The following is an 11,978-nucleotide window of genomic DNA, read 5'->3' on the forward strand; positions in this document are numbered from 1 at the left end:
TTCTTTCACTTCCAACAATTGGAAAAGATGTGAACAGAATTCTCCTGTCTCGCGTGAGATATATGCAAAAGCAAGGACAATATCCCCAGAACCACGCGGTGAAAAAGCCGTTGATGATCTCTACTGTCCAAGTGGAACACTGGACAATCGAGTGACTGGACAGCCCGAGAAAATCCGGGGTTGACAAGAATCTCCAATAGTGCCCCGGTAGGTGGATAACCTCTTTCCAAACTGGTTCCACGGATGATCAGGGCCCTTCGCGGCATGATATACACCGTCACGATACACGCCCTACACACCCTACGAAGAGGGGGGCCACGGGGGCACTAGCAGATCGGGCAAGTCCAGCGAGATAATGATCTCTCATGATATTATTATTCACCATTTGATACACTAGTACCATTTAGTTCCACTGCACCTGAAAAGGGCCGAAATGGAAGGTCCTTTGTAGGGACTGATCCATGGCTTCTCTTTCCCTATCCTATCTTGCTGGTCTCCCGTCTATTTTCTGATTCCTTCTTCTCTACTCCTTCCGTCCTTACCACCCATATACTCGTTGACGTGGTGGTGGAGGTGCGGGTAGTAGCCCCCAGGATCAAGGATTCAAGGGTTACAAGCCTCGGAATGATCCTGATCGTTATCGTCATCGTCGGAGCCACCGAGGGAAGCAGACAAGGAGAGACGATCACCGATCACCGCGCCTGCAGGCTGCAAGTGCTTCTGGACGTGACTAGCGGGAAAGCGGCGGCCGACGGAGAGGGTTTCTGTTTGTCATATCCAGCCGAGAACAAGCGTCAGAAAGCGCGCATAGAGACCAGATTACGAGGTTGCACCAGAAGAATTTAGTATTTACTATTGAGTATTTACTAGTTTTACCAGTTACGAACTCACTAGTTACTGTTATAGTAGTATGTGATGTATGAGAACAGTGGGGGGTGGTGTTGTAAAACAGAGACCAGATTTCACCTGTTGCTTCCCCCCAATGGACGTGAGAGGAGGCGCTGAAAGAGGCTCTCCGGTCTTTGTGTCTGCAAATCGGATGGCAGACTTGCATGGAATAAGAATGTTCCCGCGTGTGGGCGATGGAACCTTAGTCGGTCACCCCGGCTAGTCCTGCCGTTAGCGTGTAGGTGGGAATCGGACGAAAAGAGAGTTGCCGACTTTTCTTGGAAGAACCACGCATGGGCATTCCCAGGAAGCGTATTAGTGAGGTGGTGCATTCTGAGTCTAAGGGAGCAGTACAGCAGTACCACCGGATGCGATGACCATCCCGAAAGGGACGGTCATGCCTGCAAGGTCAGCAGCTGGTTTTGATGAGAATGCCACTACTGGTCGGATATCATCCAAGTACTGGCCCGAGATCAAGATAAACAAAATAAAGCGGTGTCTGACCTGGTATCACCAAGATCGCAGTCTGCAACTCCGCATAGATAGGCATTTCATCCGGATAGCATGATGGCAATGGAGTTATTAGGTATTAGGTAGTCACTTATCATCTCACCTTGACTAGGTCCATTCTATAATTCCAAACAATTGTTCCCCTGACACGACTACTTCTCATAGAGAGTTCCTGCTAGTTATACTCTAGCCTTGTTGACCGACTTGAAGTATGAGAAGTTGAGAACCAGTAGATTCAGTACAGTAGTACCTGGATAGGCTGAGTGCAGTGGCTTATCGGAAAGTATTGTACAATGTTGAATGTACACCTCATCAAACTGACTCGCGTTCTCCGCCTTATCACCATGTGATCATTTCTTACTTTTGTCACTCAGCTCAAACGAACAAAAGACGCCAGGCAGACTGAAAGCGAGACCCTGTCATGTGCTGACCCCCAGGAACACGTGAGAGAACCCCCTCTCATAGTGACAGACTACCAGCCAGGTGAGGTCAAGTGATCCATTTCCACGGAGCCCAACAACTTGGAAGGCTACAAACACCCCAGATCCTCACCGCTGCAACTACTCCCAAGTCTTGCAAAAGACTTTTGCTCTGTCCAGGCACGATCACTGTCTCCGTCGTATGTATGGGCTTGGGGAATGCCATGTGAAATTGACTACTTCCCGGAATCCCATCCTTCCCACTGGGGATTGCTCACCACTGTACAAGATCACGGGATTCTTAATCTTCCCTCTTTACTATGATGGGACACAGCACACCTAACCTATCCTGGCCAGCAGTGTCTTGGCCCGAGCATTTCTTCCATCCAGTCCGTCCCACTCATTTGCCGCTTGCCGGTGCATACTGCTTACCTAATCCCCGATGACGGATAGGCGGCGATTGGGGGTTGGAGGGGGGGGGCAGTCGACGATGGAGGGGAAAATCCTCATCTGGAGAGCGGCCACGGAAAATGAGGGGAATCAGCCAATTTGCAGATGTGAAACGACAACCGACTAGACCACCCAGGCGCAATACAACCATAGGCTCTGGAGTAGAAGAGCAATAGGACAAGAAGAACCTCTCGAAGCTCACATCAGAGTGGCACCAGGAAAGGAGACGAGTTTTTTTGGAGCACCAGAAAAAAACAACAACAACAACAACAACAACAACAATCCAGCAGACAACAGACTCAGAAAGCCTGGATCAAATTTTCCACAGATTTGAGGTGACCAGTCGACGTCAACCCATCTCATTATATCACCACTCAGAATACCGGTTCTATATCCAATCTCTTCCAATTTACTCCTTGGATGGTCTTTTCTCGGATCTCCTACTGATTTTCCCCAATTTCGATTTTCCTTTTAGAGAGGGCCCGTTTCGTGTCACCGCATGGTGTGGAAGGATCTTCACCCGATCTGATCACGACAGTTGGCCATCATACCTGGACTTGAACCGGCGCCTCGAGGATAGCGGAAGTGAGTGAGAGTGAAAGAGGGAGAACGAGACAGGCTGGGAGCAAGTCGCCCCCAAAAAAAGGAAGGAAGAAAAAAAAAAAAAAAAAACAAGAACACGACAATGAGGAAAAAAAGAGGGTCACTGGTGCCGCCACCAATGCAGGACCAAACCGCCAACTCCCTAGATGTCAAGTTGGTGCCTCGTCGCACGTTACAGGGCCACTCCGGTTGGGTCTGGGATGTGGCCCTCTCCCCGGATGGCACAATGGCCGCATCCGCCTCGAACGATGCCACCGTTCGGATCTGGGGCACCAGTGCCACGGGATCTTTACATCGCGTCTTCAAGGACCACTCAGGCCCTGTTCGAGCCGTCTCGTTTTCTCCAAATAGCCAAAGGGTGGCCTCGGCCTCGGACGACATGATCGTTCGGGTCTGGGAGATTGGCACCGGCGCGGTATCTCGGGCCTTGCAGGGCCACTCGGGCTGTGTGAGATCGGCTGCATTCTCCCCTGATGGACAACTGATCGCATCCGCCTCGGATGATCAAACGGTCCGGGTGTGGGATCTGAGTACAGGCGAGACGCTTCGAGTCTTCCACGGCCACGAAGGGTGGGTGCGAATCGTCAAGTTCTCGCCCGATGGCAAATTGTTGGCCTCTGCGGCCGATGACTGCACAGCCCGCATCTGGGATGTGCAGACGGGAGAATGCCGTGCCGTGCTCACAGGCCATTCGGACTACGTGCGGACTGTCAACTTTTCACCAGATGGGTCGATGGTGGCGACAGGGTCCAAAGACCGTACCGTGCGGCTGTGGCGGGATGGGGCGGTATCGACTCTCCTCGAAGGCCATTGCAGCTGGGTGAAGGATGTCATTTTCTCCCCAGACAGCAGCATGGTGATATCTGCCGCGGACGACTCGACAATTCGTCTGTGGAGCTCCACGTCAGGCACCGCCTGTGGCAAGCTAGGTCCTGTCCAGGGATGGGAACGGGCCATGGCCTTTTCTCGCGACGGCAAGCTCGTCGTATCTACTGCCGATGATATGACGGTGCGAATTCTGGAGACCGATGATCAAGTATGGTCCTGTCAATAAGTGGGGGTCGGTTTGAATATGTTCGAACAAACAAAGCAACCCTGTTTATCAATTCCTCGACCAATCCGTCAAACATCGATGGCTCAATGAAAGCCCGAAGCTTTTGTAGCAACGCTTGCCAAGAATGTTCGCGTCGAATCACTGCCGAATAATCCCAACACCACAACTGTTGGTCTTTGGCGCGGGGACATTTGAGTGGCTTCAATGTCTGTCTTGTCCGTTTATGACTGAGATCCATACCATGTCGTCCCTCCGTGTCAAAGTTCTCTCCTACGGCCACAGGTCCTTCTGGTCCTTCATCGACTGGGCCTCATTGCGGTTCATCGTCCTGGGTCAGGACGGTTGTCGAGGGACCTAAAACCTCCAGGTACGAAATCTTTCGGATATGAAGGCCATACTGAAGGGCAAACCCATGAAACCCCAATCCGTCCGACTGTGGGCGGATTCGACACAGCCTGTGTCCCGCTCTGGAGATGACGGCACCCCATTGTTATCAAATACCGGGTTTGAAGCACCTGTAGTTGCAGGTACTGACGGTACTGACGGTACCGACGGTGGCCTTTGCACTTGCCGATTGGACATTCATGGACAGGGTTGAAAAAGCCGACAGGATCGGGCCTGCTGGGAGCTTGACTTTTTAAACTCTTGTCGCTGGCTTTGGGAGATCTGGATCGAGAATATGATACCCTTTGATACCGAGGGTCGTCATATCCGTCAATGGTCCAGCACTGGGAGACTCAATTCGTTTGAGACTGGAGATGTCCGTCATGCTCCTCTTGTTTACGGGCCAATGAATGGGAGAACAACTTTTCTGCTGCTGTGACAAAACTCCTGTGGCTTGGTTTTATTTCGGTCCTGTTGGTTTCGGTATCAGACTTGATTCTTAAATCACCTTCCAAGGATACGATGACGAATAAATGGGGAGGGGGCACACAAATCCTCAGCCCGCCTTTCAAGAGAGAATGACAGCAAGGACAATTTAAAAAGGACAGTGCAGAGGGGAAGACAAAAAAGAATGATTCATAAACACATGCCTCCTTATATATCTATAGATATCCCATTAAACGGTCAACCGAACGGAGCTGCATCTGCAGAGTTCAATAGATATGTCGTCTGTCTTCATGTAGTTTCTCCAAAAGGAGTCAACTCTAGTGACACGGTTTTTATTTATAGGCACGAGTTCTCTTAACTGGTCACATTCAAGTTGTTACAGATAATGGCGATCGATAGGTAATCATTCCTTTTGTCCATCAGGTATGCTCGATTATTTAGACACGCTAAATCAAGGACTGGACGCAATGTGAAGACTGGACTTTCAAAAAAAGGGGGGGGAGGTGATATGATGGGAGATCAAACATGTGACGAACTTGTATGTGACGGAAGAAGATAACGATGTGAAAGAAGAAAAATGAGGAGGTTTCGATAGATCTCTCGAACCTTTTAATCTCGTAATGGAGAGAACCGGAAAATGGCGGAATTATCCGAAGCATAGTGGGGAGGATTGAGGTCACTTGATGGAGAATCATGGCCACTCTTTCTGTGAGAGCAGCAGCTTTCTCTCCTATTTCTTTAGGGTTGCGGCTCCGACTCAACAGGCTCGTTGAATTTTTGACGAGCCTCTTCAACCCATAGCTCTAAGCGGAGCTCTCCGGCCTCTACTCGACGCACAGGTACTGTTTTGGCACGACCATTTGAGGCCGGAGGTGCGGTTTGCTGCTGAGTCTCACTATTCCGGACTTTGGACACGGAGTAAGGAGCAGTGCAGGACCGCAAATGAACCTTGCCCGGCTCGGCCACAATCCAGGCTTGTTCTTCGCTAGTGGTTCCTGCCGGCGGAAGAGCATCCTCTCGGACCTCAATGCATACAGTGAAGCTGAATTCATCGTCTCGTGGTAAAGGGGTCAACCGAGCGCAGGCTGACGCCAGTCGAGCCAGACATGCCCGAAACTGGGCCTCAAGGTCGACGGAGGTGGGTGCAGGGCCTCCAGGGACACCTGAAGCGGATGTGTCATCCTTCCTTCCTTCGAAGGTGGTGTTTTGATCACCTGCTGGGACGCGAGGGAACCCGGAGAGATCAAAGGCATACCGCTCCAGCGGTTGGTTGGTGCGCAGAGATGAAATGATGATACTGACAGCTGTGATGGTCCCTTTCAAGATCTCTGTGCCCACAGCAATGGAGGCATCGTTGATATAATCACACACCTTCGGGTGACGAGACTGCCGAACGGGGTAGTTGTAGGCTCGCACCGGCAGGAATGTGGCCCGGGGATAGACCGACCGCAAGAAGAGTATTTGGTGAACAGAAACAGTGAGGAAGCTCGTGAAAGAGGCCGCTAGTGCTGACTGATTTGTGGGCAGCGATTTGGTTGCAGGAAGCGGGGCAGAAAAGGTGGTCATGGTGGTGGTGGTGGTGGTAGCGGCGGCGGTGGTAGTAGCGCTACTGGCTTCACTGGCCATGGACATTGCCGTCACCGGGTTGATTCTCGTTTCCACCGCAAAGGCGGTCTTGATGGAGTCTCGAAGAGTTTGGATGATGTTCCACCCTGAAGCTAATCATCGCTCTGCCTACTGGTAACGAAGCGATCAGTATGACGGTTGTCCCGAGAATGTGTCACCAAAAAAAAAATTCATATCCTGGGTCCGGGCAGCCAGGTCAAGCAGGTGCCAGGGAAGGGTTTGTGCTGCGGTCGGCTCCGAAAATCGGAAATGTTCTCTTCTTTGCTTTCTGACTCTTCCAACAAACGGTCTTCACGAGTAGTGCAGTTCGCGTACAGAGGAGAAGAGACCAGAAGAAGAAGTTGTCGGGCACAGGATTGAATGTGATTGTACAAGGGTCCAAATAGGTGTGGGGTCGAAAATAGAACCCTCTGGGTGACAATAGAGGGGAAAGAGGGGCGGTTGAAGGATATAGAAATTCCAGTGACACACGTACGCTTGGGTGGACAAAACAATCGGAGCCGGTCCCTCAAAGCATGAGGGAGATAGGAGAGCAAAGGTGTCGAGGCCGAGGTCCTAATATAGGAGGTATTCAAGGACCTGAAAAGGTAGGGTGATCGAGTAATCGACTACCCTTTCACTCAGGGAGAGAGACAAGGGAGGGGAGCGCGAAGAGGGGCTCCAGCAACCGACGGAGAGCCGAAATTCAGCGCGGTGGGCTGGGACAAGAGAAAAATAAAGATCGCTGGGAGACGTGGTCTGAACGCTCAGAGAAATTTTGTATACAAGCAACAAGAGTCAAGGGAATGACGGAGGTAACGCTCAGCCACAGATCTCTCAATGTTCAGTGATTTCGGTGGAGAGGAAAAGTAGAGAGCGGAAGACAAACCCACGGACGGTGACGATTCTCGTCACGTGGCTGCGTCATTGCGCTGCAGAACTTCGCCTCTCGTGTGTGTGTGTGTGTGTGTGTGTGGGATAGGAATTTTTGTTGGGGCGATGATGATTATTCCAGGAGACACACAGTTGCAGCAGCTAGAATACGCACAGGAGGAAAAAGAGACATATGTTCTTTACGAGGACACCTATTCAAGGCGTGTAGCACGGCATAGCTTCGATTACACTACTGGACCTGGACTGCAAAGCTCACGTTTACAAACCTAGAAGGGAACAGTCACCATTTCGAGTAAGAATATAAATGAACAACAAAGACTCGTCAAATGCGTCCAAGGCCCTTCATGAATGGCTGGAACGGACTGGCAGAAGTGACCCGGTATGAAATGGAGATAGTAGTGTTTCTGAGCCTTTGACTAACTTACTTTCATCGTCCTTAAAGACTTGCCTAAAAGTCCTCACCTGTCGCGGTGAGCACTGAGCGCTCCAGAAGGAGTCTCAAGTCTGCTGAGCGAAGGCAGGGCCGATCATGGTGTTTTGCTACCAGTCATAATCCAGCGGAGAACAAGATTCAGATGCCTGGAGGATCTATTGGAGGATCGGTCGGTGGGATAGGGCTGCACAATTCCGGTGCAGCAGCAGGTGGTGGCAAGCGATGTGATCGTCATCAGACCAGTGAGAAGAGATGGAGTTATGTAGGTAGCATTGTTGAATAGACGACACGGGCATGGAGAGTGAGAGTACGCATATCAAAGGGAAATCAGCCGCTCCCTTTTCCTGTTGACTCCGACATCTCAATGACCTGGTATAAACATCAATCGAGCCTAATTTTAGTGCCGTTATTGTTTGTTGGTGTGAGTCTTGGAGACAACCACGGAAGACCAAAATTCGGTTCGAGGATCAGGTAGCTGGCAGCTGCGTGAACCACCGGGGGTTGAAGCACGAACGAGACTTGGAACCCGCTCGGAACCGCAATTCTGCTGCCGCGCCCGCCCGGAACCAGTGGGAGTTGGTCGCATCCTCAATCCCAGGTTGACGGCAGCATGATCTTGATTTACAATGTCTCAAACTCCCAACGATCATTGACCATTGACCATTGTATTGCCATTGGATTGCATTGGAGTTACGGTGGGAATCCCCACTGGGATGCGGACTATTGATTCGAGTGATTGCAATCGATCAATGTCTTGGTATCCCCAGGTGGTCGGGGACATGACATGATTATTATCCCATTGATGTCGATGATCGAGCAGGAATGTGACACTCTTTTCAATATCGCCTGGAGTTCCGAAAATCTTTGCCTCGGATTGCGATCTTGTCAACTGGATGTTGACTCGTTCAGGAAGGAACGAGGATCGACCGTCAGAGCTCGGACTGACATGGAAGGTTTCCCACCAGGTGGAGCCGCCGCATCTGCTATCCTGATCTCTGCCGAAGGGCATGTTGCTCTTCCGCAGCGAGGTTGCTGGTCGAACGAGACGAACCACAGCCCTGCTTGTAGCTCGATTTTAAAAGCTTTCTGGATGAGAGCCGCCAGACACAAGGGTCGCATGGATGCCGTACACGGGCTCAAACCCTGCTCTCATTGAGATGACACTCTTGTACCGCACGGCCCTTCTTTTGTCGGCCAAGAAAACAAAACATGCGAGCTAGGCGAAGGCCGATGATTCTCATCTCCACTGAGCAAGTCACGCAAAGTGTTGTCTGCAGTTTGCACTCTGCAATTCACCGACTATTGGCCACGTGACGCAGTAGTCTCAGGGGTGGTCCCTTCCCCGCACGCACCTTACCAGGCACTTGGATATCGGTAGCTTCGCGGTGTGACGAGGCTTGAATGTCCATCCCGGATACAAGACGGATCTTTCTCAGGTCATTGCACAGAATGTCTGAGGCGCGGAAGAGAAAGAGGAAGTTCTTCCAAATCTTCACCCGCCGTAAATCTGTCGCAAGCGGACAGGAGATAGGTGTTGCCTTCATACTGCGAATCGCATAAGAGACCTCTCGGCCCTACGGGCTTCAGGTCAATTGTTCGGAGTGAGACCGCGAACGATCCATTTCGTATCAATTTAGGGATCAAGTGATCGGTGCAAGAGATCGCTCATACAATGAGGTCGCGATCAGCGAGAATTCGTCTGACTGTGACTGGTGGGAGATGCCACTGATTTCAAGCAGTTTTCCGCATTGAGCCACGTGGTGCACATGATCCTCGAATCTGGGGTAATCATGCATCGACTTTTGGCACTTGGTCCTGTGGCTACTCCTTTGGGGCTTGTAGTCTTCCCCGCCAAATTACTTACCTGCGGGCAAAATCGTTCTGGGGAAACACATAGAGAGTCTCTGATCGCTGGAGAATGGTGACAGCCAGCGCCACAAGAAGCCACCATTGGCCCCAACAGCTCTATGTTGCCTGTGCGAATCACGCTTTTGTCAGGAATGAGCCGTTTAGAGCAATGGAGCGTCCCGCCATCCCTGACCCAATTTGATACGGAGCGACTGCGATCAAATTCCAAACCGCTTCTTCCAGCACCTCTAATCTCCTTTTGACACGAATCGAGCCATCAGCTCAAGACTAATCTGCGCATGTTGCGATATTTTACTGATTGGCGAAGGAGCACAGTGATGAGTGCGGAGTGAATCGAGGATGGACGCAACTTATACCGGTCTCGGGCCTCGTGAAGAACGCGGCCGAACCTATAAGGATGGCGTTTGGCGCCCATAGAACATGAGCATCGATTGCATACGCAGAAATTTAAGGCCATTTAGCGAACAGTCCACACTCCAAGAAAGATCTCGCACACTGTCTTTCCAAATCAAAGATGAGACAGACTCTGCTCGCCAACTTCCTTCTGTGGACTGGCTTAGCCGCAGGCTATGCTGTCGGACTTGACCAATCTCCGGAGCAGCGATCCGTGGAAGGTAGACACCTCATCCTCATCTGAGAGTCGCGCATAGAATTGTCATTGACTGACTACTCAGAACATCCAACAGGCGTCAAGTTAAGGCTCCCTGCACCCAGTCAAGATGGCCTACATTTCGTGATTGATGGGCGGCCGGATTACTTTGCAGGAAGTAACTCGTATTGGATCCCTTTCCTGAAGAGTAATGCCGATGTGGACATGGTGATGAAACATCTGAAGCAATCTGGCCTCAAGGTCCTTCGAGTTTGGGGATTCAATGATGTGAATGAGGTCCCCACGGACGGTCGGGTGTGGTTTCACCATATCGAGAACGGCCAGTCCACCATCAACGTTGGTCCAGATGGACTTCAACGTCTGGACTACGTTGTGAGGTCTGCTGAGGCTCATGGCGTGAAGCTTATCGTCAACTTTGTCAACAACTGGAGTGACTATGGAGGCATTGCCGCCTACAACACCGCCTTTGGTGGCAATGCCACCACATGGTACACGGACAAGGCCTCCCAAACCTCCTACAGAGACTACATCAAGGCTGTCATCTCTCGGTACCGGGGATCACCAACGATCTTTGCCTGGGAGCTAGCGAATGAGCCTCGCTGCCGAGGATGTGACACAAGTGTCATCTACAACTGGGCCAAGAGCACAAGCGAGTTCATCAAGTCGCTCGAGCCCACAAGGATGGTTTGCATAGGGGACGGTAAGTTCTGGTTCTTCAAGCCCCAAGGTGAGCATGACGTCGGCTAACCTGTCTTGCTTAAACTAGAGGGAATGGGTCTTAACACTCAATCGGATGGCTCTTATCCATTCACCTACTACGAAGGAGTGGATTTTGAGAAAAACATTCAAATCCCCACGATCGACTTTGGAACTCTTCATCTCTATCCCAGTCAATGTCAGTGATGCTACCGCTTCCTCTGTGATTAATTGCACCTATTGACTGTTATACTTTTATTCCCAGGGAGCGAACAGGATTCATGGGGGAACCTCTGGATCGAAGCTCACGGCGCAGCTTGCGTGAAAGCAGGCAAGCCGTGCTTGCTCGAGGAATATGGATCCCTCGCACATGCTCCATCTGAAGCGCCATGGCAGCAGACTGCTTTGAAAACAAAGGGTATTGCTGGTGATACGTTCTGGCAATACGGTGATCAGCTCTCCACTGGACCTTCTCCGAACGACGGTTACACCATCTACCGAGGCACCGCAAACTACACCATACTGGTGACGGACCATGTCAAGGCTATCAAACATGCTCGTCGCCACTAATTTGCTGAAGCAGGATTTTCATACCTCCTTTTTGAATTCAAAGCGGGGCACTGCAAGTTATCATGCTTATACCGAACTCACAAGGCGATTTGTCGATAGTATTGACAGCAAAGACACAATCCAACGATGTTGTAGTCCGAGAGTATTGCATAGCCTCAGAAGCTATGATCGAAGTTTATGATCAATATAATCCGCTTGACGCCATTCACGCATTTCATTACAGTCAGGTCGTATTATGTGACCCATGACAAACTCTCTTAGCTAAGAGAGGGATGAAATAACAACAACTGAATATCGAAGCATTACCTATGTATCTCAGATTATCAATTCAAGCTGATCATTTTCTTGGGATTTTATCAGCTTTTGGGATACCAGTCCTGTCGGCATGGCCAAGCTATGAATGGACAATTGTCTCGTCTGTCGTTTAAAACTGAGTAGCCTGCAAGCTTTGTACTAGTCCAAAGTGCTTTACTTGCTACTCAAAATATAATGACTCTCCATTGGCGACCGTTCATTTGTGCACTGACCTAGGAGGAATCATGTTAT

The 11,978-nt window shown here is 50.6% G+C and overlaps 4 protein-coding genes across 4 annotated transcripts; 2 read left to right on the top strand and 2 right to left on the bottom strand.

The window, feature by feature from the left end:
• Positions 1-2,988: 2,988 nt before the first annotated feature.
• N7539_003640 (WD40 repeat domain-containing protein) lies at positions 2,989-3,924 on the top strand (the record flags this gene model as incomplete). The annotated part of the gene is made up of 1 exon (XM_056933242.1): positions 2,989-3,924. The coding sequence occupies one exon, from the start codon at positions 2,989-2,991 to the stop codon at positions 3,922-3,924; it is 936 nt and encodes a 311-aa protein (XP_056790783.1).
• Positions 3,925-5,493: 1,569 nt separating this feature from the next.
• N7539_003641 (putative mitotic spindle checkpoint protein (Mad2B)) lies at positions 5,494-6,387 on the bottom strand (the record flags this gene model as incomplete). The annotated part of the gene is made up of 1 exon (XM_056933243.1): positions 5,494-6,387. The coding sequence occupies one exon, from the start codon at positions 6,385-6,387 to the stop codon at positions 5,494-5,496; it is 894 nt and encodes a 297-aa protein (XP_056790784.1).
• Positions 6,388-8,333: 1,946 nt separating this feature from the next.
• Positions 8,334-8,696, bottom strand: N7539_003642 (uncharacterized protein; the record flags this gene model as incomplete). Its single annotated transcript, XM_056933244.1, has 1 exon — positions 8,334-8,696. The coding sequence occupies one exon, from the start codon at positions 8,694-8,696 to the stop codon at positions 8,334-8,336; it is 363 nt and encodes a 120-aa protein (XP_056790785.1).
• A 1,374-nt stretch (positions 8,697-10,070) lies between these two features.
• On the top strand, positions 10,071-11,432 carry N7539_003643 (glycoside hydrolase 5 family protein; the record flags this gene model as incomplete). The annotated part of the gene is made up of 4 exons (XM_056933245.1): positions 10,071-10,170; positions 10,243-10,866; positions 10,933-11,061; positions 11,128-11,432. The coding sequence occupies 4 exons, from the start codon at positions 10,071-10,073 to the stop codon at positions 11,430-11,432; spliced, it is 1,158 nt and encodes a 385-aa protein (XP_056790786.1).
• Between the last annotated feature and the right edge of the window lie 546 nt (positions 11,433-11,978).

The sequence above is a fragment of the Penicillium diatomitis genome (genome assembly GCF_028827545.1).
Source record: "Penicillium diatomitis strain IBT 30728 chromosome Unknown utg000004l_segment0_segment0, whole genome shotgun sequence".
Lineage (NCBI taxonomy): Eukaryota > Fungi > Ascomycota > Eurotiomycetes > Eurotiales > Aspergillaceae > Penicillium > Penicillium diatomitis.